Source organism: Spermophilus citellus (genome assembly GCF_964194105.1).
Source record: "Spermophilus citellus genome assembly, chromosome: 5".
Classification (NCBI taxonomy): Eukaryota; Metazoa; Chordata; class Mammalia; order Rodentia; family Sciuridae; genus Spermophilus; species Spermophilus citellus.
This window is the reverse complement of record NC_138186.1, coordinates 172,142,283-172,169,556: the sequence shown is the minus strand read 5'-3', so window position 1 is coordinate 172,169,556 and position 27,274 is coordinate 172,142,283. Positions and strand designations below refer to the sequence as shown.

The following is a 27,274-nucleotide window of genomic DNA, read 5'->3' as shown; positions in this document are numbered from 1 at the left end:
TAGACGAAGTGGCGGCTCCTCCAGCAGGGAGGGGTCCCAGAAACCCCGCGAGGGCTGCTCTCCCTGTTGACCCACAGCTCCCAGGAGAGTAGTGCCGTGTGCATGTGGGGCTCCCTGTGCTATGGGAAGATAGGGGGCTGGAGGACTCTGACCCCCTTCTAGAAAAAAGCCCCGTCAGTGCGGGTGCCTGTCCATCTGCCTGTCCTCGAGCCGGTTTCCCAAGGGGCTGGATCTTGGGAATCCGCCAATTCCTCTCATATCTATAGGTTTGGTCCCACCCATCTCATCCAGGGGAAGTCAGCCCGCCTGGGGTCTGCTTTTGTCCAGTGTCTAGTGGGATGCTCTGTGGTTGTATCCCAGAACAAAAGGCAACAGTAATTACCAAGAACCCTGAACAAAGGGGTGTGACAATGTAACCATGAGAGCATAATTGGCTCTACAGGGGAGTAGAAAGAAGTGTGTGGGATGCACACACCCATACTTGGAGTCCTCCTTCCAGAGCCCTGGACAGCATCCTGCCACCTGCAGGTCACCTTAACTGCCTCTAAGGTGCTCACAGGCATGGGATGGTCACTTGTCATCGAGATGTGCCCTAAGACTCGGACAGCAGAGCTGTGTAGCCACCCTGAGTACCAAAGTGCACGCCAGCCACAGTGGCCGGTCCTCAGCTAGACAGGTTCAGTGGGGGGAGAATGTGACAGTGGAAGAGGCTGAATGAGCCAGCCCAGTGGTTGTGTCATGCAGTGCAGAGAAGAGCAGCCAGCCAGGAAAGGCACTGGTCACACCTGGGAGGGGGATGGGCTCCGTGACTGCAGAGCAGCAGGGCTGGCAGCACCTGGCAGGCACCTGCAGAAGTCTGCAGCCCTGACTGGAAGTGTCCCTTAGGGAGCCGAGGACCTTCCTGGCCTATGTCACCCTTGCCTCTAGTCTCCTACTGCCCTCATTCTGATTCTGTGTGCACCAGGAACCCTGCCGCATGCGGACCTGCCTTTCATGGGTGTAGGCCTTGGTGGAAGGTGGGCAGGGCTCCAGTACAGTCTGAAGGAGAGAAAGTTTCCAATACAGTTTCAGGGAGAAAGCAGTAATGTGGACCTCAGTCTCCGCAGCACTCATTTCTCGTGGGGAACTTACACGATGGTTTGTGATAAGGGTTCGGCTTCCCACTGATGCGACTACAAAAGCCTGTTCTGATACCTGGCGGCTAGATTGGTGGTCCCAGGCCTCCTACACAGTTTAGCTGGCCTGAATGAGGTTCTAGGCACTCAGGAAACACTTAGGGCATCCCAGTTGGGTCAGTGCCAAGCCTGGCCTGCGCCAGCCACTAGAGAGCCAGGAGCATGGCTGCCACCCCTGACACGTACGAGCCCTCTCCCTCAGGCTCCTGGGTGAGAAGAAGCACGTGTTTGCACTTGGTAGCACTAACCCCTCGGGCAGCATTTGCATCAGCCCAAGCGGGAAGACACAAGGTGAAAGGGAGAGAGATGAGGTGGAGACCATTTCCCACTCCTCACCTGACCTTCACAGTAAGGCTTGGTTATTTATTGAGAAACACTCATAGTAAAATATAAACCCAGAGAAACTCTGCGGGGCTGGGTGATTTGTGGGGTGAGGAGGTCAAGCTGGGAGGCAGGAGCTGCGTCAAGGGTTTGCCACGATGCTGCTGTCCTCCGTGCCTTGAGACCATGAGCAGAGCTCACCTTCCCACTGGAAAGCCAGAGAGAGCTGGGGGAGCCCAGGACTTGCACACGGGAGCCTTCTGGGATGGGTGCTGCTCTCCCTGGTGGGGTGCAAAACCAGCAGCTGTGCAGCAGGCAGGACGTCTCTTCTCCTCCTCACTAGGTGATGTTTACAGAGGAGGATGTCAAGTTCTACTTGGCTGAGCTGGCCTTGGCCCTGGACCACCTGCACGGCCTGGGGATCATCTACAGGGACCTGAAGCCCGAGAAGTAAGTGAGACCCAGCCGGGTCTGAGTGGCTGTCAGTTGGTGTTCTCCCCAGGGGTGCATTCCAGACAGCGGTCTAGGGACGGTCTCACGCTGGCCCTTCCCACACTGGAATCCCAAGTGGGGTGAACAGATGCCACCTCCCCGCCCTGCAAAGGGGCACAGCTACACGTGGGGCCCCGCTGGTTTTTGTAGGAAGTTCCTAGGCCCGTTTGCACCTGATCCTCACCAGAACCGAGGGAGGCCCAGGTTCACGTCCAGGCTGCACAGGTGGGGCTGGCCAGGTGGAGGTAAGCCCACAACTCTGCTTTCCTGCCCAGCCCCCCAGCAGGGTGCCTCTGCCCTGAGGAGCCTCAGACTAGGCCTGGCCCTCCCCTCCCCCTCCACTGGGCTCCACTCAGGGAGCCCTTTCCTCTACTACCCATAGCCCAGGGGCCCATGGTCCAGTGGCTCCTCTTGGAAATGGGCCCTTTTCTAGGTGAAAGCTTAGCTTTCCCGAGAGCTTACCCAAGAGACAGTGGCCCCGAATAACCAGGCCAAGATCCCACTAAGATTTGTGGGTCTTCTGTGATGAAGATGATCTGTCATATTATTATTATAGATAATTTGCTAATCCACTCTGAATTTAACCACTAGCATCCTTCCCAGGTCTTTTCTCATGTGTGCTGTTTGGAGCTGACTCAGAGCTGTCAGCTCCAAGTGGCCCTTTTAGGGGACACACCAGTAGTTGTGCCTGAGAAAACCATGGTCTCCCATGTTTTTCTCCCTCTCACCTGTGAGGCTGAGCAGCATAGCCCAGACCTGTGTCACTTGGTGAGGCCACAGCATGGGCCTGCCAGAGAGCCCAGCCCATGCCCTGAGGCCCCCAGCTCAGGGGTGGGCACAAGCCCCTGCTCCTCGTTCCCATTCTCACCTGCCCTGAGCTGAGAGAGACCAGCTCTTCTGAAGTCTGATTTGTTAGGGCTGTCTCTGTGGGGGCTGTCTGGGTTCTGTGATGTTGAGCACATCTGCCCGGGTGTACACTGCAAGGCTCTGACTTACTCCCGGTCAGCACAATCTTACTGGCCATGCTGTAAAAACATCTGCAGATGACCATAGAAGGCCCTGTCCTGAGTAGTCCACAGGAGGAGCAGTGGCTCTTGACCACCCCGTCTCCTCACGCAGCAGATGCAGGAGGCCATGCTGCCATCTCAGAGCCAAGTTGACTGTGTGCCCCACAGTGCACTGTACCCTGGGCCCCCCTTCTAACATCCCTGGTCAGGAGGTGACAGCAGGAGCCTGGCCTGTCCCTTCAAGTTAACCTCACTTAATTGCCCTCTGGCTCGTGAGCCTGGAGTTCTCAATGTCTATGCTGACAGCCACAATGGACCCCTGTGAGCACCAAGCCTGCGTACCTGTCCAGGCAGGGAGAGCGGCTCTTGGTCTTTTCTGAAGGACACAGAGATCCTTACAGCTGAAAACAGTGATGTTTAATTGCCGGGTGAAGAAGGCTTTGCTGTTCAATTAGAATTACTAGGGACTGAATCTTGAAAGTTGCTTAATTCTGAGCCAAGATGGAGTACAACCAAAAAGCAAAGACAAAGACATTTGCTTCCTTAATCATAGCATATCATCTTAGTTCACGTGCTGCACCTTTTCCTTCACATTGCCACGCACAGCAGCTGTTCTCTGACTCCATGGCAGATTTTTCTCTGCTGTGTTAACATACAGACAACATAAGATTTGCCACCTTACCCTGGCTTTGTGCCAAGTTTGGTGGCACCAGGCACATTTCCTGTGTTGTACTGCCATCACCAGCACCCATCTCCAGGGCTCCAATCACCCCACGGAGCTGTAACTGTCCCCACTACTCACTAACCCACAGCCCTCTGTCCACCCCTGGTAGTCGCCGTTCTACTTTCTGTCTCTGAATTTGGTGACTCAAGGGACTGCCTAAGAGTGGAATCTCACAGTGCTTTGTCTTCGTGACTGGAGACTTCATGCAGCAGAGTGTCCTCAAGATTCGTCCTTGCAGTGGCCTGGGCAGTTTCCTTCCTTTTCAGGTTGATGTCACTTGTGTGTGACATCCGAGTGTGGCTTTTGTTTCTAGCTCACTTCCAGTCTCATTAGGGCTGGGCTGCCACCTCCCAGGACCTCTAGGAACAGGATTTAATGACAGTCCAAAAAGTAGAGACGGAGGTTGGAGTGATGGGTCTCAAGATATCAGCCCTGGACTCCAGCTGCTGTCCCAGGGAGGGGGGCTCCTTGGTGGCCCAGGGCCCCACTCGCAGCCCACCTCCACTCCCTACAGTGGAGCACACTGTGCCTGAGCAGGGCCACTGTGACCAGCAGACAACTTTCAACTCATGGTGTGACCGGGGCTGGATGAGAATGAGATGGGCCAGCGGCTCACAGGGTGCCAAGCTGACACCAGTTCTTGTCACAAGATAAAGCTGGGGAACCCCAGGATCTGAGGCCCACACTTGTGCATAAGACCCATTAGAGGCTGGGTCCCAAGAGCTGGAACCAGGTCCCTGTGAGCCCAGGTATTCCTGGAACCTTCTCTTCCACATGCAGAACAGGTAGAAAGTTACAGCCACTCCTGGGTCTCAACAAGATCTAAACCCTGCAGACCCCAGGCTCACACATGGGCTCCAACTGTTCTCCTGAGCTGGCAGGCATGGGCAGGAATGGGCAGGGAGGTGGCCATCCGAGGACCTGCCTCATCAGCAGGTGCTGCCCTCTGGCTGGTGCTGGTTGCAGATGCCCAAGCTAACGGGGGTGACAGCCAGCATCTCACTGGGGGGTTCTTCTTCCTGCCAAGGAGGGTGTAAGCCACCTGAAAACTTCAAGATAATTAGTGAAGAACACAATACAAAGAGTCGGAAATATATTTACAAAAGCGGAGCACTGGATATGATCCAGTCCACACAAGAGCTGGAACTAGACAGAGGAAAGGTGGCTCCGGGGGTTTATTTAAGGGGTACATCAAAGGCAGGGGTAAGGGTTCAAGGGCAGAGCCTTGCATGATGTCTTGAAGTTGGCAGGATGATTGGCATCTTAGCAGGTCACACCCATCTCAGGTGCTGTGTGGTACATGGTGGAGCAGGATAGAAATTCACAATGTCCCTGGACAATTGGCCAGAGAAAATGTCCACTGGTCATTCCCAGACACCAGATGTTTCTATCCACCAGGCTTTGATGTGCAGTGACCCACACGCTACCCATGGATGGCTTGTGACACCGAGCCACCCTGGGCTGGGCTCTGCAGGCCACTGAGATGGGTCTTGCTAAGGCCTCGACTTTCTCTCCTTTTCTTTCAGCATCCTCCTGGATGAAGAGGGACACATCAAGATCACAGGTTTGTAAGAGACCATTTCCCTTGGTGGCTTCATTTCAGCCCTGGCAAATCGGGGACCTCCTCTAAGTCTCGGCCCTCACCTCCTCACATGTTAATTTGCCAAACGCTTGTCTCTGATCCGACTGAATTTTTCATGGACTTGGGCTGTTGTGCCCCTCACAGGATCAGGAAGGTTGAGACTCCCAGGCTGTCTTGTCCCCTCCCCGTCCCCTGCCTGAGCTGCCTTCAGGGCCTGCCTCAGCTCGTGGCAGTTTAGGTAGAGAGTTCGAGCTAGCGCTGACCAGGCCAACAAGCCTCCATGCAGTGTGCCAGTCCTGCAGCCCCATGGTGGCCTCAGCAGGCTGCACTGTGTCCCCTGGCCCAGAGCACGAGGTCCCCATGGTGCAGCACGTGTCTGTCAGCCCCAGGTCCCCTGACCTGCAGTCAGAGCACTGTGGTCCCCATGGTGCAGCACATGTCTGTCAGCCCCAGGTCCCCTGACCTGCAGTCAGAGCACTGTGGTCCCCATGGTGCAGCACATGTCTGTCAGCCCCAGGTCCCCTGACCTGCAGTCAGAGCGCGTGGTCCCCATGGTGCAGCACATGTCTGTCAGCCCCAGGTCCCCCGACCTGCAGTCAGAGCGCGAGGTCCTCCATGGTTCGGCATGTGTCTGTCAGCCCCAGGCCCCCTGACTGCAGTCAGAGCACGTGGTCCTCCATGGTGCGACACATGTCTGTCAGCCCCAGGTCCCCTGACCTGCAGTCAGAGCCGTGGTCCTCATGGTGCAGCACTTGTCTGTCAGCCCCAGGTCCCCTGACCTGCAGTCAGAGCCGTGGTCCTCATGGTGCAGCACTTGTCTGTCAGCCCTAGGTCCCCTGACCTGCAGTCAGAGCACTGTGGTCCTCCATGGTGCTCATTTATGGAAAAGGGTCTCCAGAGAAATTGATGTCTGATGCAAGAAATAAACTTCTGAAATTGTTACGAGGCACTCTGGAATTTGTAGATTCACAGAGAAATCCCCTCCCATTGTAGATTTGACCTCAGGAGCCTGCCAGTCCCAGCAAGCACACCTGAGCTGGGTCATGCTTTCCAAGCCGAGCTCTGGCCCCTAAATGAGGGGAAGGGGAGGGGCGAAGGCAGCCACTTGTGACACCCAGACATCAGTGTTGACAGTAGCAATGGGGTTAGACACTGTCCTGAACGCGGATCAGAGACTGAGGAAGTGCTTTGTGCTGTGCTTCTGTCTAGATTTCGGTCTGAGCAAGGAGGCCATTGACCATGACAAGAGAGCCTATTCATTCTGTGGGACGATAGAATACATGGCACCCGAGGTGGTGAATCGGCGGGGACACACGCAGAGTGCCGACTGGTGGTCCTTCGGTGTGCTCATGGTAAGGCTTGACCTCCTTGGTGGGCCTCTGCACAAAGGGAGCTGTTCCAAATGAACCTCCCCCCAGGGCAGCCCGGCGAGCCTGGAATGAGGGGCAAGAAGGGCCCACATGCACACACGAAGCCCTGTGTGGTCTCAGCAGGAGGGAGGAGGGAGCTTCAGAGCATTTCCTGGTTCCTCCACCTGTCAGTCCCAAATTCCCACCACCAGAAAATGGAACTGGGACTCCAATAGGAATGCAGACTGATGAGAGGGCACTTTGTACTTAACACTCCTGCAGATTGGCAAGAAGTTTAAGGGATGCAGTGATGCCCCTTTCCTGATCCCAGGTGCTCCTTCTGCCCCTCCTCTCCCCACCCAGGCAGGGCCCTCAAGACCTCTACTTGCCCTCGGTGTTGGCCAGGCTCTGACACTGGAATCCAACACGGGTGGTCCCAACACGGCTCCCATCTGTGCATTTAGCAAAGGAGCAAACAGGCTGTGAGACCTTAAGTAAATGTGGCAACACATTTGTGCTGTGCACATCCAAACCTGGATCCCTTCACAGACACAGCCATCTGTCTTCCTGCCCCTGCAGGACCCCTGGGCTGCATCCTACAGCCTCAGTTCAGACCTGCCCCCTGGGTGAACCTCAGGCTGGTGTCCAACTCTCTGTCCTGTTCTTGACCCCTGGGCTCAGAATCCTGCCTGTGTAGACACAGAATGCTGACCTTTCACTGTGGGGCGATGGCCCTCAACCAGCTTGGAGGTGGCTCAACTCACAGTAAGAGATGTCCATGTCAGGTCGTGGCTCCTGCCTGCAGGACCAGCACTTGTCTCCCCAGCAGTGAACTACAGGACAGTCCAAGCTTAGTGAGAAGCTGCCTGGTCAAGCAGAGGCACGACATTTAGCTAAATGTTCTGTGAAACAGGTTCATACATGCAAAGCACAGGACATCATAAAGGGTCCGTGGATGTCAGGAGGGTGCTGACAACGTCTTGTTTTTCGTGTAATAGCAGCAGCTAAGGTGCCATTCATCCTTTCCAGAAGGCCACCAGCCAGGGTTCACATTGGTCTCTCAGGCTCCCCTGTGTTCCTTTCCGATCCAAGCATCTTTCTTTAGATAAGTCAATGGGATTGTTAGCTTTGCTCTCTTAGAGGTGATCTTTGCATAGATAGCTCTGCTCCCATCCAGATATCTTGGTTTTCTTTGAAGCCCTAGGTGGCAGGTGTTTGGTGGGCTTAGGGGAGGGGTACCTCCCTGAGGTCACCCCTGCTGCAGACTTGGCCTGAAGTCTGGTACCAGCCTTCACCAACACTAATCTGCAGGCCCACCCTCCAGAGAAACCAGGCTCCTCTGGAGACGTGGCCAGCCGCCCTGCAAGTCCAGGGATCCTGCCCCTATGTGTCACTTTTTGACTTCCCCTGAGTGACCTCTAGGCCTCAAAGAGGTGGACAGATGATTAAATCTGGTGCTGTGGATGAAGCTTTGTCTAATGGACGGATGTTGTGAGATGGTGTCCCTCATCCCTCGGGGTCACTGCTAGTTAAGAGAACAAGAGGCCGGCCAGAGCCTGGAGAGGGAAGGTCAGCAGAGGGAACCTCACCCCGACCATGCCCAGGCACGACGGGCTGGAGGGGTCGGAGATGGGCTGGAGGGGTCGAAGGGGCTGACATTCCTCTAATCTGCTTCTGTAGAAAGGATGACAAGGCCCATCCCATAATATAAAACAGACTTAACTTCTTTTCTGATCTAAGTCATTGCAATCAAGGAGATGCATGGGCACACTGAAAGGAGGACAGCCAGAGTTTGGATGGGGAAGGAGGGAGGGCCAGGGTAACTGGAGCTGCCCCCAGCAGAGGATCCTCCGCGCAAGTCCCTGCAGGGCCCCGGGCCAGAGCGCCACCTCTGGAGCCCTTTCCCTGCCCTGCTTCCTCTGGGTCTCCTCGCGCTCCCACCTGTCACAGCAGACACCTGTGTACCCCAGCACTCGAGTGTCAGAGCCCCACGTCCCTCCCCCGACTCCCCTGCACAGAGCGGCCCTGGGCCCCAGGTCTGCTCCCCGAGGGGCAGCATGAAGACAGAGGTGCCCAGACCATGTGCCCTGCAACCCTCTCCTGCCTGGGCCCCCTTGTACCCCAGAGTTTGAGAACCTGAAGTGGGGGTCAGCCCCTGTTCCCAGAGGCACCCTCGCCACGTGGCCAGCTCTAGCCACCAAGACTCTCCTCGCTAGATTGCTTAGTCAGAGGACTCCACGTTCCATGTCCCCGGCCTACAGGGAAGAGCAGTGACTCAAGAACCAAAAGTGTTCACTGGTGAGCAGAAAGCGGACATGAGAGTCACGGGCAACAGCAGGAAGTCCGCCCGGCCCCCAGGTCACAAGGCGTCCCCACATCTGAGCAAGGTGGGAAAGACCGTGCGTTCCTTCTCTGCACAGACTTAAGAATCAAGGCTCAAAGAGTGCCACAAGGCTTCCAGGTCACGGGGCTGCTCTAACATGCTCTTGGGGTGCTGCCCTCCTGCGCCCTGGCCCCAGCTGATGACCATGGAAGGCTTGACCATGGTGGCCTTGGGCTCTTGGCACTTCCTTGGGCAGAAGCATCAAGGGCTTCCAAATTCTCATTGCTGTTACAGGGTGGCTCTAAGTGATGTTTGGTGACGTCTCACCTGAGCCTCCTGAAGGTCATGGTGGCACTGGTTTGTCTGTACAGTGTCTCCACTGGCCTTGCTGAGGTGGGTGAGGCCCCTGAGCAGCTCCCGAGGGAGGCGCCTGCTGTTAGGGCTGGGGAGGCTTGAGCTGGCATCACCCTGGAAAGGCCCTGGCAGGTGAGCATTGTTTTCAGAACCTTGTAGTCTGGTGCCCAGCCCAGCTGGTGAGAGACAGAGCCTGGGGCTGCAACTGAACTCTGAACCATTGGCATTGACTGCAGTGACATAAGGCAGCTTACAGAGCCCCTAAGGTGCCAAGGTCAAGAAAGGGCAGTCTCAGGAAACCAGCACAGGCTGGCTTAGAGGTGCTTGCCATGTGCAAATGCAGCCTAGATGCCCTTCTAGAACCTGATGCCAATAGAGCAGACCATGCCAGGGACTGCCCATCACAGTGGCCACAACCACTGCTCATCACCTTGTTCTCCACTTCGAGCTCCTACCCGCAGTTGGTTTTGCTCAAGGACATGAGTGTCACATTTGCTCAGGCATTTTTTCATCTGAGCTCTTTGGGAGCACCTGAGGATCAGCACTTGGGATGTACCCTGCCTCTTGTGGGGCACAGCTGTGGGAGCAAGGGTCAGTGAACTTGTCTCCTATGCTCAGGCCGTCTGTACACAAGCCCATCCAGAGACCTGACCCTGAGCCACAGAGCCAGATCTGTCCCACCTCCAACCCCCAAGCACAACACAGGTCACCTTGTCCATGCTCAGATTAAACTATTAACATGCTTTTGATTTCTTAAAAGAATGGCGACCCACCAGATGAACTAGGATTCTAGGTTCCCCGTGACCACATGTCTCCCTCCCAGAGAGTCTTCTTATTCAGCTGCCCCACTGCCATCTGGGTGGGGTCCTGACCGAGCTATGGGCTGGCCTGTCTTGGGTTTATGAAAAGTCCCTCCAGGCAGGACTTCACCCCAGCCTCCCTGGCCCGGATGCGAGTAGCAGGAGGCCCATGATGACCATCAGAAACATCCCCAGGCTTTGGGAAATGTCTTTGGGGAGCAGGGAATCACTGCTTTAGGATGTTGTGGCTGCTCAAGTGCAGCGAGACCCGTTTCTCATCCAAGTGCCTCTGTGGGCATCCACGGCCTGACCTTGGTACCCATTTGTGAATGAATCAGGTAGAGTGTCCTCGAGCAGGTGTGCTCCAGTGGGGGACACAAGGGCAGCCATGGCTCTCTCAGTATGCTGTGGAAGCCTTGGTGTCCCAGCACAGGAGCAAAGGCCTCACTACATGTAGTGTGCAGGTCATGGGTCGATCCAGAACAGGCATTTCAGTAGTAATACCCTTTCTGTGGGGGCTCTTGGGGACCAGGAACAAAGCCAAAGCACCGAGACTTGAGTAGGCCACAGCAACAGACAGTTGCGTTGTCCTGTCACGTCCCTCTTCGCCTTCATCCTGGAGAAGCGCTGACTGAGCACCCACACATGAGTCAGGTGGGCTAATGATGGACGGGGCCTCCCACCTGGTCCTTGTTGCAAAAGAAAGAGCCGCATGGAGTGAGGACCAGACGGAGAGAGACAGAGAGTCGCCGTCAAGGTCCAACAAGAATCAGAGCTCCGTCCATGGGGATGAGCACTGCAGCTAGGACCCAAGGCGAGGCTGTGCGGGGCGCCCGCCCGTCCACACAGCAGCTCCCCGCGGACGGGGATTTCACGAAGGCTGCAGTAGACTCCGGGAGGTGCAGAGGGCGGAAGGGAGAACCAGACAGGAAGAGTTCCCTTGCTAACAGGTCTTGTCTTAAGGGAGCTGGTCATTTGTATAACTGGCTCATAGAGGCGCACCCTGTGGTACCCATGGGGCAGCTCATCTGCTACCAGAGCATCCTAGACTTCCAATTTAATCACATTTGTCTAAAATTCTCATCTGGACTCTCTTGCTCTTTTTACTACTTAACATTTATTTATTGCCAATAGCACACAGAATCGACAGCAAGTTTGACGTGACAGAATGGGCTTCGGACTCCTGAACTGGCAGAAATTTAAGTTTGTTTTCAGAAAGAGACCTGTAGCAGTAAGAAAGCCTTGACTCGTCTGTTTCTGTAATTTCACTCTACAGACACCTGGACGTGTTAGGCGCACTTTTAGGTAGCTTCAGTCTTATGTTGGCAGGAAATGGGGAACCCCCGACCCACAGTAGGTGCACAGTGGAGCAGTGGCGTGGCCATGGACGTAATGTCAGATTTTATGATGGACACAGAGAGTGTTGTATTATTCATGAAAAGTTCAGTATACAAAACTTTATTAAAAATTAAAAAAAAACAGCTTGAGAAAGTTCTGGATGGAGGTGACTGATGGTAATGGTGGCTCTCTTTGGACAATGCAGTTTGGGTCTTTTTACTTTTGTGTATTTCCCAGGATTTTCTTAATAAAGAAAAAATGCCCATTTTTACCCCAAATACAGATTGCACAATCACATCGGTTACACATCACATTTTTACATACTGCCATATTAGTGACTGTTGTATTCTGCTACCTTTCCTATCCTCTACTATCCCCCCCTCCCCTCCCATCTTCTCTCTCTACCCCATCTACTGTAATTCATTTCCCTCCATGTATTTGGGGTAAAAATGGGAGTTCATAACCCACTTGATTCTAATGTATGAAATATGATTTGTCAAGAGCTTTGTAATGTTGTGAACAACCAATAAAAAAAGAAAAAAGAAAAAAAATGCCGCAGGAAAAATTACAGAGGAGCAGAGACATCCAAAGTAAAAATAAATTAGACGAGGCCTATTGGATAAGACCTCACAAGCCCTGCACTGAAGCCACTTCTCAGAGTCTAAGATGGGTGTGGTCACCATCCCCTGGGTCCCAGGTGTGTGGTAGGAAAAGGGCTTCCACTGCCCGAGCTCCTTGTTCCAGGAGAGGTCAGAGATACACGTCTGATAGACCAGAGATTCCAAGCCACTGTCCCTCCTCCCAGTCCTGGCCGGCCCTCCTCCGTACCCACCATGGGAGGGTGTGCTGTAACTGCTCACTGCGTCCCTCGTTCGTGCATCTCCCCACTGGGTCGTCAGATCCCAGAGGCTGGTCTCCCTGGTGCACCAGCGTGTGGACCTCACTGTGCCCCATTTATTAGGATTTGGGACAAATTAATGAACGTGCACTTCTTTGTGTTGCTTTGCAGTTCGAGATGCTCACGGGGTCACTGCCGTTCCAGGGGAAGGACCGGAAGGAGACGATGGCCCTCATCCTGAAGTGAGTGGGTGATTACACCAGCGCGTGTCTGTGCCATCTAGTAGCAGAGCCTAGTTCCCACCCCCAGGTCTGAGGAATAGGCCGTGGCCATGGGACGAGCACAAGAGCGCTGGCCATGAGCAGGATCACTGGTGGGTGAGGCAGGACCATGGAGTGATCCCAGCGCTCCTTCCACTGCGCTTCCCATCACCTGGATAGCCCAGTGGCTGGGTTCCAGATGGGCCTGGTGACCAGCCAGAGGTGGCACACAGATTCCGGGGGTCTGGGGATTCAGGACGTTCTTAGCACAGGCTCAGACTCCTCTGCTCTACCTTCCTCTGCTCGACCCCATTCACATGGTCATCCATGCCCTGCCTTCTGACAGGAGTGGGCACCATCTTGTCACATGCCTGCCTTTGCCTGACTGGGAAGTTCCACCCCATTTTCAGAAGGACTCACCACACAAATAGACCTGCCCTCAGAACCACGGGAGTCTGAACCCAGGGCCACCTGGTCATGACATCCCCAGTGTGAGCTGAGCACAGGGTCAGGTAAGGGTGGGTGACAAGGTCCCAGTAAGTGCCTCCCAGCCATGCTAGGGGGTGGAATTAGGGCCATTTGAAGAGAGAAGTCACAAAGCTAACCTTGAGATCACCACCAGAATCCTGCTGCCAGTGGGCATGAGACTTCTGTGAAATCCAAAGGCACCTGAACTGCGGCCAGTTCCTCAGACGTGGGATGGGAGATGGATGGAGAAGCGCAGGGAGGTGCTGCCCTTTGTTCTCAGCAGCGCCCTCCCTGTGGAGTAGTCCCTCGACTGCAGCTGAGGGGGCTTCTGTGTGGGGAGCTGCAGGGTGCTGGGGTGACCCCTCCAGCAAGCCCAGGGGTACACTCATGCCTGTCACTTGGAGTGGCAGAGTCAGGGTCAGCACTGAGCTCTGTGCCCTGGTCCTCAGTGTGGTCCAAGGAACTGGGTCCCTAAGGCCCTCCTGGGGCTCACAGGGTACTCCTTCCCCAGATGCTCTTCACAGTACTACAGCAGCCAGACTCGGGGACGGGTGAGAGTGCAGGCATCCGAGGACTGGAAGGGACTCCCACAGTGGGATGCCACCCTTCTTGCTGCCGGCTTTCTGGGGTCTCGGTTTTGGAAAATGTTTATTTCCATTCAAAGTGCTGTTGATGTTAATGGGGTCCTTACTGCTGTTCTAATGCTCTTATTATATTTTAAATGAATTATCAAATACAATTACAAAATGTGTACTTTTAATTTCTAATATGGCGAATATCAAAGCTATGAGGCACATTAATAGTATCTCTATGGTGTCCCTAAAGACTTTTAAAGTGTACAAGTGTCTGCTCAGGTCACAGTTTGGGCATAGCGACTGGCAACTTTGGAGTCTGTTAGTGCCAAATGAGCAAGATCTCGACATGGAGAACACTCACAGCCCTTGGCGTCTCCACTTCTCCTCTGAACACAATTCTGTTTTTCAGAGCCAAGCTGGGAATGCCTCAGTTCCTCAGCTCGGAGGCCCAGAGCTTGCTGAGAGCCCTCTTCAAGCGGAACCCCTGCAACCGGCTGGGTAAGTGCCCCATGACACCCCCAGGGACCTGCTCCGGCACTCCAACCCACTTTCCCAGTGTGTGCTTGGCCTGGCCAAGGTCCCTGAAGACAGAGGGGACTTCAGCAAGGGAGACACTTGCTGTGTTGTCGAGCTCTGAGGACCCGGGGTCTGGTCACAGTCAACATGTCATACGCTGTCTCTGAAAGTCTCTGGTTGCACATAAAACCCTCCCCTGGTTCTGCTCCTCTTACTTTTGGGACTCCATGAGCTACAGGCAGAGCGGCCACTCCCACCCTGGGGTCTCCTAAAGCAGCAACCGCAACGTCTGCTGAATCCCACGCACACTTCTGCGTTCACTAGCGCTGATCTGTCTCTTTTCTTTTTTTGGTGGTTTATGGAGGTGTTTGCCCTTGCGGCCTGGAAGGCTCGGGTCAGGCCCTAAGGCATCCAGGGTAGGGTCCGAGGTGAGTCACTGGCAGCAGGAGCACAGGGAACTTTCCAGGTGGCTTTATCATACACATAAATGGAAGGAACAAATTAGTTACTGTTCCTTGGACTCTAACCTCATAGACAACACATAATTAAGAAAGGAAGACACAAGGTAAGTCAGGAAATGTTTCATTTTGGAGAAAATAATTAGATTTTCCTCTCTGCATGAATCAACCCCAAAGGGAGCTCAGATGCGATTTCCTTTACATATCACCTTTAATTTCAGGGAACTTCTGTATTAGCGGTAATCCTTCAGTTATTAAAAATAAAGTTAGCTGGATGCTGTGGTGCTGCAGCGATGTGGGAGCCTGAGGCAGGAGGACCACAAGTTGGAGGCCAGCCTCATCAGCTTAATGAGACCCTGTCTAAAGATTTTAAAAAGTAAAAAGGGCTGGGGATGTGGCTCAGTGATAAAGTGCTCCTGGATTCAGTGCCTAGTACCACAAATTTAAAATGAGTAAAGCTAAAATGAGGGGTACCTTCACAGTCCCCAGGAGTATTTTCACAGTCTGTGAGAGAGTTGATACGCAGTGACCTCGATCTTGGGGAAACGGGGTTAGAGTGACTTTTAGTCGGTGTCCATGCACTTAGAACACGAGGACGTCATGGGAGCCCCTGCCCTCGCCGTGGATTCTGCTGAGAACATGTTAGCGCTCGGCCTCTCATCCAGCTTTGGCCCCTCTCCTTCTTACTGGTGTGTTTTCCAAAAACCTTGCAAGGATTCCCACGGGCTTTGACACCAGCTCTCCCACGTGATCCCGGACATTTAAACTTGCACTTCTCAAGCCTCCACTGACACAGGCCCCGGGTGACAGCGGTACTGCTGGCCCACTGTGAGCCTCCAGACCTGGCCTTCCTCAGGCAGGGCCTGCAGCCTGACATGGGAGGGCCTGGAATCCAGAGGGAGACAGTGGCTGGGAAGTGGGAAGCCTCTGTGGCCCGTGGCCCAGCTGCCCCTCAGCAGCCCAAGGCCTGGGCCCAGCCTGAGTACCCCCATCCGGTCCCTGTCTGTGAGAAAAACTGTGGTCCAGTCCAGTGAGCTTGGTGAGAGCTGGCAGGATCCTCGGTCACAGCTGGGTCTCCAGAATAGACCCTAAGGACAAGAATGTCCTCTGCCTGGCCAGGGGGCTACCCTGGGAGAGAACTGCCCAGGCTGTCAAAGAGGGAGGGGAGATCCCCGGAAGCAGTGCTGTCCCGAGGCTGCGGCTGTCCCGGATGCCAGCAGGGCGAGGGGTGAAGGTGGGATGCGAGGTCCCCAGTATGGAATGTGCCGGGCCAGAGCAGAGCCCTGGCCCTGGGGAAGCGTGCAGGTACACACAGGGCTCCGTGTTGGCTCACAGGCTGAGGAGCCTTGAATCTTTCCCTCACAGTCAGTCATCAACCCCAGGTGGGATCCAAGGCTCCTTCTCCTGGACTAAGGGCTCCCCAACCACCACGGCTGGTGAGGTCACCCACGTCTGTGTGGCCTGCGGCTCCCCGGCTCTCTGCATTCACCTTCCTTCAGGAATTCTGCCTGCTGTTCCTGCTGCCTGACAAGGAGCAGCACAGTTTGGAAAGCAGGCAGCAGCTTAGAGGATAGTCTCCTACAGGACAGTGTCCCTACTTGTGCAGGGCTGCTGCAGGCAAGACCCTGGCAGAGGTCACAGTACACCCCAGCTTGCGTCTAACCCTTGCTCCTGGAGTTTCCGTCTCTCTGTGGATTTCTGAAATCCACGTGTAGTGGCCAGGGAAGGCTGGCAGCCTCCTGGAGGTGTGTGGACCCCATGCCGTGAAGGAGCAGCTCTGGTCTGCACCCTCCTGGTGAGGAGAGACGTCGGTGGGAGAGACTTCTGCCTTCCCTGCTGGTCGTGGGAGCACATGCACCTGCTCGTCACATTCTTCTGCGCACGGCTCTTCAGACCCGTGTTTCTGACCCTTTTACAAATTCCCCGAGAGGAGTGGGGCCCTGTCCCTGTTCCCCCAGCAGTGTGGAAGGCTGTCCCATGAGGAGCTGGGTTCTCTGCCTTGGCCAACAGTGTGACGGAGCAGGACTGCAGACAGCACAGCCCACTGCGTGAGCTTCCGTCACCCCACAGGTGGCCCAGTCATCCAGACTCCGCTGTGTCCAGTGACCCCTCCACCCTGGGAGATGAAGTTGGGTGGACTGTCCCTGTGATGCCTCCTGTTCCTCCTGGTGTTCTGAGTCTCTGGCATGGCCCCATGCACCTCCAGAGCCTGTGCTCTGCCCTGTCGTCACCAGCCTGTGAGGCTTGGGCACCTTGCTGTGTCTGGCCCTCAGGAAGGCCTGATCCCAGGCAGTCGGGGAGGTGATAGGACTCCTGTTCAGTCTCAAGGCAGACGCATCCTTCCTTTGGGGGTCATTAGTTAAAAATGTGACCCTGAATTTGACCCTCGGTTGGAGGTGGCGAATGCAGCATGGCTGTGAATCACGCCTTGACTTCGAGGGAACGAACGTGGAATGGATTGCAGTGCTGCTTCCTCGCCTCCCCCTGCATGTCTCCAATCCCCCTCCTCCTCACGCATTGAAACTGGAGTTCTTGAAAATTGTTCATTTGCTAATTCTTTCCCTCTGCTGCCTGACCCTCTGGAGTCAGCCTGAGGGACGCACCACTTCTTCCTGCTTCCTCGACGGCATCTGCAGCTTTCTGTGATCAGAGCCCTAAGGACATGATGCTGCCGGCAAAGCAACCTATGGCTCTGTCACTTTGATCAGCTCTAGTTTCCTGGACAAAACCAGAAATTACCAGGAGGTGATTCCTTCCTCTAGACACAAGGAGAGAACAAAGGCTGTGCCCACTCCTCCAAGGGGTCCTGTGCACTGGCGGGGACCCCTGCAGTGACATTGGAGAAGGAGCAGACCCAGAGCTTGAGATCTGCCCTCTTGCCTGGGAGTGGCGGATTTGGCTCCAGGGCTCAAACAGCTGATGCAGAGTCCCTGCTAGAAGCTGAGAGGAGGCCTGCGGTGGATCTAGGAAAAACTGGACTTGCGAGGGCCTTCTGCACACGTGGGCACAGAGCAGTGGGCTGCGGCGCCTGATGTGCGACCCCATGGGGTACGTGAAGCAGAGCCTTCCTGCACAGCCAGCACTGGCAGGCCCTGGGGCCTTGGGCTGACCTAGAACCAGGCCGGGGCGGTACCTGCACAGAGCTGGGTACAACCCCAAAGTCGCCAGCAGCTCTTCAGTCTCGGTTATAAAGAGGAGCTTCTGGAACGCTCCCTGTGGCCTCTGGTCCTTCCCTGGAGCACTTGTACCGGGTCTATCCGACGTGAACAATGAACTGTCTTTATTTCATACGTAGATTGTTTCACTTTAATCTACACTGATGTAAGTTTTCTCTCTTCCCCACCAAAGAAGTTCCTGAAATTTTACTGCATTTGGATTTAATGAATTGCATAAAAATCTCAATTTATTTATTTTCTGCCGCAGTCTGGCTGGGCATAAATCATGAGCCACTGAAGCAGGAAAAAACTTTTTTTCTGAATTCCACCAGCACACTCCACACACGCTCCCCGGGAACTCTCCCGAACGCCACCTACGCGGCTCCTCCAGGAACCACCAACTGGAAATCCCACCACCGGAACTTCACCAACCAACTCGAACTCTTCAGGAATCCCCGTGAGGGCTCAACCGGAACTCAACGGGAACTCCGCAAGAACTCAAAAGTCATCATCTTCATGGCTCGCTGGCGCCACCTCTCAACCACTACTTCTGGCAAAAATGCCACGCGGTGTCCCAACTCGGCAGTGGCCCTCAACAATTTTCATTGAATTTTATACAGAATTTTTATTCTGTAGAGCAATTTGGCTAGAAAAAAATATCAAGGTTGAGAAAAGCATAAGAAGAAAGATAACTATATAAATGCAGGCTTAAAGCTATGGGATTATATTTATGGGATCCAAATCACCAGCAAGGTTCAGGATTTCCCCTGAAATCCTCCCTGAGATCCTCCACAAAGGAACATTTAGAGCACACCTTTTCTTGCTCCCTGGAAATAATTTTGTACTTTTTAAATTTTTGCTGGAGATGGAGCCCAGGGCTTAACGTATGCTAGACAAGCGCTCTGCTGCTGAGCTACGTCCCCAGCCCTGTACTTCTTCGTGAGTTAATATCAGTATGGTGGTTTGTGATGTTTTATCCCTTCTCCACCTTTGTAAGAAGAGTCCTGGCCCTTTTTCACCTTGCATCATGGTATAGAGGCGATTCTTTGGTGACACCCAGTGCTGGCGAAGCCCAACAGGAGATACTGACACTTCAGAATGAAGGCGTGTGTCTGTTCCCTCCGTGAGTCAGTTTGAAAACTCCCCATTAGAGTATGTAAGCACCTCTGCTTTGCCCAAGCACCCCTCCAGCAGGACAGGTCTGCTTGGTATTTGCTGCCAAGGGGCACGGCTGTACAGGAGAAGCACAGTGCCCCTCACACAGAGAGGCTCTGCTGAGCCTGGGGCCACGTGAGCAGGGGACACAGCCGTCTTTGCAGAACAGGTTGTCACCCATGCTAACATGGAGAGGCGCTGAAGTTTAAAAAGAGTTAAAATAGCACATGGTACCACAACATCCAGAGCCTTCCTGTTTGTGTTTTTAGGAGCCAGCGAGGGAAGTGGTTTCTGAAAACTCACACAGGCAATCTCGAACGAGGGGGTCCAGGGTGGGTAGGACAGGAGGGGAGCTCCCTGCTCACTCCAGCACCTCGACAATTGGACTTTTAAACTGTATGTACTGCTTTTATGGTTTAACTGACTAGTTTTTACAAAGCTGTTTTGAAGGGAAGCATTTGCTACACCGAGACTGTCCCAGGCTCAGGCTCACTTGTGGGCAGCTGGCAGAACATGGCTGTGCAGGGGTGGGAAGGGACGCCTCCTGCCCATCCTGATTCAGGGCGACACCTGTAACACAGACAAGCTAGCAAGAGCGTGCAGCTGACTTGCTCAATCACAGCTTTCCACGCCAGGAACCTGGAGGGATGACCTGGAGACGTTGAAGAGTGACCCACCGACTGGACAAGGCGTGAGCTGATGTGACAGCCTGGCGAGGGTTGCTGGGCGAGTCTCCTGGGCCTGGTGCTCTCCGCTCTGGAGCACAGGTCCCGCAATGCGGATCGGAGGGTTTCTTTATGGCTAGCCCCTCCACAGAAGTGGGCAGAGGTTAGATGATGAGGAAGGTTTATGGCTGGCTTTGGAGAAGAGGGGCTCTGGTTTCTCGGCCCCTCCTTGGAGAAGAGGAATTCCAGTTTCTGGGGCTTGCTTTGGGATGAGGGGTTGGGAGAGTGACAGCAGAGCCAAGGTCAGAGAGGACCTCGCCCCGGGGTTTCACAGGGTATAGTTTCTGAGCCCCAACACACTGCCACCCGCTGGTGGTCCAGACCCGCCTGCCTCCACCTCTGCCCCACCCCTTCCTCATCACACCCCAGATGCTGAGGACCCTCAACAGAGGTGTGACATGTAATCCAGCGAGCCACACTGTCACGGGCCCCAGGCTTGGACCAGGCTGGGGCTAAGGATGATCCTCCTTCTTCTGGACTTTTAGGACGATAAACAAAGGCTTCAGGAATCAAGAAGCACACAGGAGCCCAGGCCAAAGCACAGGAGTACAGGAGGGGCTGGAGAGGGGAAGTGGAGGCCAGAGTTTTCTAGAAGAAAAATTTTCTGGAAGAAAAGATGAAAGAAGAAGGGAATGGTGTGTGGCCTCCATACACAAGACCCTGAGGTGAGAAGATAGGGGACCTGCTTGTTCTTCTCGTTTTCTGTTGCTGGTGATAGGCGACACTTCTGAGACTTACTTAACAGGGATACAGCACGAAGGCACAGCAGCTGCAAGAGTCTGAACGTGAGACATGCCTGCTACACATCATGGCCAAGCACAGTTACAGAGCCATGTGCAAAACAGGCAGGTAGCCCCAATGCCACTGCTGTGAGCAGGGGTGGGCCAGCAGGGCTGCTCTGTGAGGACACTGGGTGGTCTCAGAGCACAAGCTCAAAACCATGCAAATGGCTCCAGCCCCTTACTGAAGCTGGTCAGATCCCTGGACAACCCAAGTGGGCCGGGGCTGGTGAGATCTGTGCATGCCACCTGCCCTGGCTCCTGCCAGCAGCGCTCCATGGGACACAGTGATGGTCAGAGGAGGACTGTAAACACTGAATAATACATTTCCAATGGGCAGAAGACACTTCAAAATTAAATACTTCCAAACTAAAGAGGTGAAGCTCAGCTAACCCATAAGCAATTAAGAAATAAAAAAGCAGGGGCCAGGGAATAGCTCAGGGGTAGAACACTTGCCAGCATGTGCGAGGCCCTGGGTTCAATCCCCAGTCCCATACACACACACACACACAAATAAAATAGTATTTAAAAAGCAAAAAAAAAAAAAAAAAAAAGCATAACTCCAGATCAATTCTGGAGTCCCCTGGGATGTTTACAGTCTGCCAGTCAGGGGAAGCAGACAGCAGCAATATAAGCATCAGGCCACTAGTTCTGAACGTTCCCAAAAGGATTAGAGGTGGATCTTGTGTGATCCTATAACAACAAGGTGTGGGCATGGCAAAGGACCAGGAATTAACACTCCCCAGAGCTATCTGCAGATGTTAGAAAACTATGAGCGTATTTTTGTTTTATATCAAAACCTTTTGGGAATAGCCTACTGAGCTCTTAGAAGCCCACAGTGAAATGAGTAGATTGCTGTGTTACGAGGGGTGCAGCTGAACAGAAAGCGGTGAAGGAATGAATTCTTCACAAGCAGAGCAGCATGTCTTTGTTATGTGTATCACACCCACATCCCCCATGAAGAAATCAAGGCCAGGGAGCAAGTGGACGGCCACAGGGTCTCTTGGCATGGAAACCGAGCCCCAGTGACAGGAGCATGTGTCATTGTCACGGTTGAAGAATATGAGTCTGGATTCTTGAGTCCATTTTCCCAGGAACTTTTGATTCATGTGTGCTTGGGCTGGAAACTTAATGTAGAATCACCAAGTCTACCAGGAGTGACATCTCTGTCCCTGAGTTCCAGGTCTTGAGGTCTTCCGTGATGGGGATGAGTCGCAGATGTGCTGGGACAAAGCAGGCTTCTGGGGGCCTGGTCAGGGTGTCAGACATCAGCACAGACCTGTCTTGTTCCCCAGCTGGGACTCTGCTCCCTCCTTGCCTTTGTCAGGGTGTGCTGTCCAAATAAAGTGCTCCCCAGTCCAAAAGAACGGGTTCACAGTTTTGCAGGAGAGAGGATGTAATGCTGGAATGCACAGTGACAGGCACCTTGGCCCTCAGAGGGCCTGCGCGGCTTCCAGGCTAATACACTCCATCACTTGTCATTTCTGAGTGATAATCAGTGTTAATTCACCTTCCTCTCTGCTGAGGCCAAGTCCTACCTGTGCCGAGGCAAGAGGGTGCCAGTGAAGGCCTGCTGGCTGGTGACCCAAGAGCACCCAGCACCCCGATTCTCCAATTCCTGCCCCTCCTGCACCCTAACTCATCCTCCTGCAGATCATACAGCCAGTGATGGGTGACAGTGGGATGCAGTGGGTGCCCAGTGTGCAGCAGATTCTTAAATGCAGGCATGAGTCACGGTGCAGTGTGCGTGCCCAGCTCCTGGGGAAGTGCCTGGGGCACCTGGCAACACAGCCAACACTTGCCAAGACCTGGAAGACGGGAGTCGGAGGCACCCTTCCTCTTGCTCACTGCCAGATTGTTCCATCTGGAGTTCTGGATTCCACCAGAGGCCTAGGGATGGGCACACGGGACAGCCTTGGAAGTTAGGCCCTTTGGGAAGGTATTCCAGCATCCTTTGAACACCCATCGAGGACTGTGCTCAGGGATAACACAATCAGACCTCTGGGCTTGGGGATTATGACCGAAGAAAGGAGACAGACTCAGATGGACCTCAGCAGGGGGGTCATCTGAGGCAAGGTCCAGATGGGACCAGGGCAGAGTCCCAGGAGGGGGACCCCTGGGCTAAGTTTGGCAGCTGCACCTTCAAAGCCCGTCTCTGCAAACACAGCAATAACAACCTGGCACTCACGGCCCGGTCTTTCGGCCTCAGTGTCCTTGTCTGTGCAGGAGCCCCTGGGCATGTGTGGAGTGAACGGGATGCACGTGTGCTGTGTCTGCCCATGGCAGGGAGCAGGCATGCTGGCATGTAGGCTACAGTGTGTGGCACAGAGCAGCCCCAAACCTGAGGCCTGCCGGTGCTTCCCTCACGTGACTGCTACCCCAACAATGCCAGGCTGAGTGGCAGAGAATACCATACAGTGCGTTTGGCTGAGTTGGCACTTTCTAAGCACAAGGCCTGGCCAGGCTCCAGGGGAGAGTGAGAGGTAGCCCTGAGCCACTGTCTATGAGACTTGCTGAGGCTCTGTCCATGTCACTGCCTCCAGCAGGAGCTAGATGGCCTCAGGGCTACCTCCCTCCCTGCCATGGTGCCATTTCCAGTGATTGTCATCCTATGGGAAGGCCCATGACTTCACAGGCTGGACACCTTTGCTGCCCTGAATGTCCCCTAGAAGGAGCCACCCTCCAGGGCAGGAGATGTACCTGGCCCTGCTGAGGGGGATTCTGAGCGGTGTTAGGAGGATCAGCAGAGAGAGAAGCCCCACATGCAGAAGGAGGGGCCACGCTTCTCCCGGGATGGGAGCTGGCCAGCGTCCCAGGCCGGGCCCCTCCCTTCCCATGACGGGGGAGGAAGTGGGCCCCTCCCGGGCCTTGCCATCCTGGAGTGTGCCTAGAGCCTTAGGGGGTTGCTTTCATTCTTTAATTAATAGACCTTGTTTTGGGAGCAGTTTTGCATTCATGGAAAAATTGAACAGAAAGTACAGCGAGGCCCCCCCACCCAGATTCCCCTAATGTCAATGCCAGCTGGGCACATTGGTTGTAGCTGAGGAGCAGATATGGATGCACAGCGGTTCCAAGTCCAGGGCAGACATCAGGCTGTCCCTGGTGAGCAGCAAGGGTGCAGGTGGATGCGTGGGCACCACCGCAGCCCTCCCTGTGTCCCACCTACCCCCCTCCCAGGGCCATAGGCTTTTGATATGAGCAAATAAGGAAAGCAGTCAGGTAGGAGGAAAGACAGGCTGTCAGCAGCCTCCAGCCAGGACCTGCGGGGCTAGGTTGGTGGAGGGGCACGAGGCCGGGCTCACACCCCCGAGCTCAGGCCTGCCTGACCTCCTCTTCCTTCCTGGCATTCTTCCCTGGTGAAGCCCCACCACAGCCTTGCCAGTGCTCGGCAGCCGCCTGCTGTGACTCTGGGGTGCTCCCCAGTCTGGAGCCCCCCTGAGGCTGCACTCCAGGACGTGGGAAGGGTGGCCACAGCTGTGGGTGCTGCCTGTCCTGTGGGTTGGGCATTCCCACACCTGCAGCAGAAAGTTCAGGCTCACCTGACCCCTTCTCTTGAACACCTCTCCTCCCACTGCCCCAGGGCCACCTCCAGGTCTGCACCCAGGCTGCATCCAGGTCCTAAGCCCGCAAAGCTGAATGAGGCCTCCCTGGGTGTGGGACAGGGGCTGGTGAGCTGGCAGTGTGGGGCAGGAGCTGGGGCTGGGGCAGCAGCGGACTCCTTCCCCAGGATGAGCGGTCAGGCCCACTCAGGCGCCCCTCGGCCTGCAGCGCTGGGAGCTGGGAGGCGACGTGTGGTCTTGGATCTTCTCTCATGCTGGTCTCTGCTTTGTCACGACAGGAGCTGGCATTGATGGAGTGGAGGAAATTAAACGCCATCCCTTCTTTGTTACCATAGACTGGAATGTAAGTTAAGTGCAGTGTCCTCAGTGGCATCCAAGTGACAAAAACTGGGGGGGAGAGAGGGGTGGGGAGGGAGGATGGCAGCTTTGCCCAGACAAGAATCTGTGGGGACATGCAGCGAGTCGTGGGACCTCCTGAACGCAGGTTCTTAGAGCACAGATGTGGCCTCCCTCCTGCCTGCTCAGCCCTGAAGTCCCTTGAACCCTGCCCTGCCCCCACTCTGAGACTCGTTGGTTCCTATCATGGCCGGGCTCTGTTGGGAAGTTTGGTGGTCAGATCTGACCACAAGCCTGCAGGAAGGCCTCACGTCCAGGAACGGGCCTCTGTGTGTCCCAAGGAAGTCCTCCCTCCCTCCCTCTATGGGAACTGCCTTTAATCCTGTCTTTCAGCACAACACGCGAGCTTGGGGCTTTCTTTTCCTGAGCTGACGAATCAATCTCAAAGGATTTTTAATGGAGTATTTTTAAAAATCAAAATGCTCTTTATGTAGGACAGGGCTCATTAGCCACCCACCCCCCTCTCCCTGTGTCCTCCTGGGTTTGGTGCCTCCAGGAACCCCACCCTGGTCTCGCAGGGACCATGTTCCCACTGCGCCAGGGGCTTCAGCTCTGCACGGGAGCTCTGGCCCTCATTGCTGGCTCTGCTCCTCCACCCACCTGAGCCCCACTCAATGGGGCAAGTCTGGGGGTTTCTAAGGCCCAGTTCTCCCGTTCCGACTACAGAACTCGTTGCCAACAGTCAGATTAGAGGGAAGTGTGACCTTTCCGTAGGTCCCTGGCTCTCCTCAGGTAAAGCTCCCATTCAAAAAGCAGCTAGAAATCAGGTTGCTTCTTCTCCCCAAAAGAGCGAACTGGATGCAGGCCATCCAAGAAGTAAGGCCACCGCCTCTTGGGAAGCCTCCACTTAGCGCCCTGGAAGTTCAGGCTCCTGAGGCGCTCAGGCTGCTCAGTCAACCCAAGGTCATTTGAGCTGACGGTCCCTGAGTCGTGATGTATTTTCTGGGGAGACTCCTGGACCTGGCACTGGCTCCTAGACAAGCCTCTCCTTGGCAGTGGACCTGCTTTCCCTCTGCAGGACAGTCCTTGAGGCTCAGGGCATGGATCGCCTCTCCTCATCCCCAGGGAGGGGACAGGGCTGGCTGCTCTCCCCAGGGGTCTCGGAGAGCTGTCGGGCCATGTGTGTTGGTGCCTGTGTCTCAGGCACTTTCTGGGCTGGGGCTGGAGCAGTGGATGCAGCACATGCTACCCTAGGACTGATCAGCAGGGGACCGACATGTCCCAGGGAGATGCTCTGTGGTGGAGGAGACCTCAGGAGGTGGCCGGGGCAGTGCTCCCCCCGCTCCCCCACCTCCTCCGTCACCCGTCTCTGCACCTGCTGCCTGTCTTCCTGGACCCCTCTTCCCCTAGCTCTCTTCCTACCCGCTCTCGCTTCAGGGCTGCCTTCCAGTCTGCTCTTCAGCATGGCCCTCCCAGCCGCCCTCCTGCAGTCCCGGCCTTGTGCTCCTGGCCTCCCATGCCCACCCCTTCCAACACACCCAAGGTGTCCTGCTTTCTAGTGTGGTGATTTTCTGTCTCCTGCTCTAGAATTAAGCTGCGGGCAGTCAGAACTCTGACTGAGAGGGCCTGGCCCAGGGGAGGTGCTCCCAGCCTGCCTATCAAGTGAGCAAGTAGCTAGTGAACATGTGTGTGCGTGTGCATGTGCGTGTGCGCGCGTGCGCAGTGAAGGGGAGGGGCAAGGGCCTCAGGAGCTCTCAGCACAGGGCGGCCGTGGGGAAGACTGTCCCTTCCTCCTCTCCCTCCCTCCAAGACCACACCTGAGAAGGGGCATTGTGTAGGGGTCAAGTGGGTGTAGAGGGAAGCTGCTTGGGGTGGGAGGTCCTGAGGGCTGCAGCTGGGAGGAACGGGAGTTCCCAGCTGTGCCCCAGGGAAGCGTCCCACAGAGGACTTGGCCAGGAGGGTCTTGGGCAAGTACTAGGTACAGGTGCTCATCTCAGCCAAGAAGTGGGCAGTGTCTCCAGGCTTGCAGATGGCATAGGGCAGGCCTGCAGGCTGAAGGGGAGGCACATGTGAGAGGCCGGTTCTGCGGGCCCTGGGCAGAAGCCACCTTCCTTCCATAGCAACAGCGCCCAGGTGCCTCTGGTCTCCAAAGCTGAGGACATCTCTTTGGTGCAAGCAGGTCTTCAGATTCCTGCACCAGGAGGTGTTGTTTCTGTATAGTCTGAAAATTATTTTCTCTCTTGGCATTTGGTTTTGTTTGTCCAGTTTCAAGAGCCCCTCCCCTCCCGGTTCTTTAGGACCAAGTATATTTGCTGTCATTTCGGTCCTTGCCAGAGGACACCCAGGCAGATCCTGGAGGGAGGGATGGGACGATCTCTTTCCCTCCAGAGCTCTGAATTAACCATCTGTGAGGAGCTCTGAAACAGCACTCTTGCATCAACTCTTGCATTTAATAAGGTATGTTTCGCACCTGCTCCTCCCTGGGGTGTCTGCTGTACCGTGAGGCCGTGGTCCAGGAGCAGTGTGAGCAGCAGTCAGAAGAGAAAGGATGTCAGCCTGGAGGGGCTGGGGAAAGAGAGAAGGCATGTGCCCAGCAAAGACCCCAGGTATGGAGATGTGGATGGAGTCTTCAAAAGAAGCACCACCTCAGGCCCACGTGCTCTTGATATCTTGGTAGCCATGCAGGCCTTGCTGTGATGTGATGGACAAGCCCTCCAGCTCTGCTGTCCTGTCCCTCCCTCACATAGTGGCCCCAGTCACACACCTGTGCTTTGGAAAGTTGACAAGGAAGAGTTTTACATGTTCTTGACTGGGTGTGCCTTGAGGGGGTCAGCAGCTCAGATAACTGATGGCCACAGAGCAGTCCCATGTGCAAAGACTGTTCCCTCTGCAGGGCGTACACTCAGGAGTGACAGGAGAGAACAGTCCCTGGCTACTGGGCTTCTGCCTGGAGAATCTATCCAAGCACTCGCCTCAGATCCAGC

The 27,274-nt window shown here is 55.0% G+C and overlaps 1 protein-coding gene across 5 annotated transcripts in view; it reads left to right on the top strand.

Annotated features, from left to right (window-relative positions):
- RPS6KA2 (ribosomal protein S6 kinase A2) overlaps positions 1-27,274 on the top strand; it is a gene marked incomplete at its 5' end in the record, with an annotated part of 317,911 nt that overhangs the window by 260,733 nt on the left and 29,904 nt on the right. For all 5 annotated transcript variants that reach the window (XM_081296228.1, XM_081296229.1, XM_081296227.1 and 2 more), the window contains 6 exons: positions 1,840-1,946; positions 5,246-5,283; positions 6,511-6,653; positions 12,475-12,545; positions 14,016-14,104; positions 24,233-24,297. In XM_081296228.1, the coding sequence (XP_081152354.1) occupies positions 1,840-1,946; positions 5,246-5,283; positions 6,511-6,653; positions 12,475-12,545; positions 14,016-14,104; positions 24,233-24,297 (513 nt within the window). The remainder of the gene's footprint in view (positions 1-1,839; positions 1,947-5,245; positions 5,284-6,510; positions 6,654-12,474; positions 12,546-14,015; positions 14,105-24,232; positions 24,298-27,274) is intronic.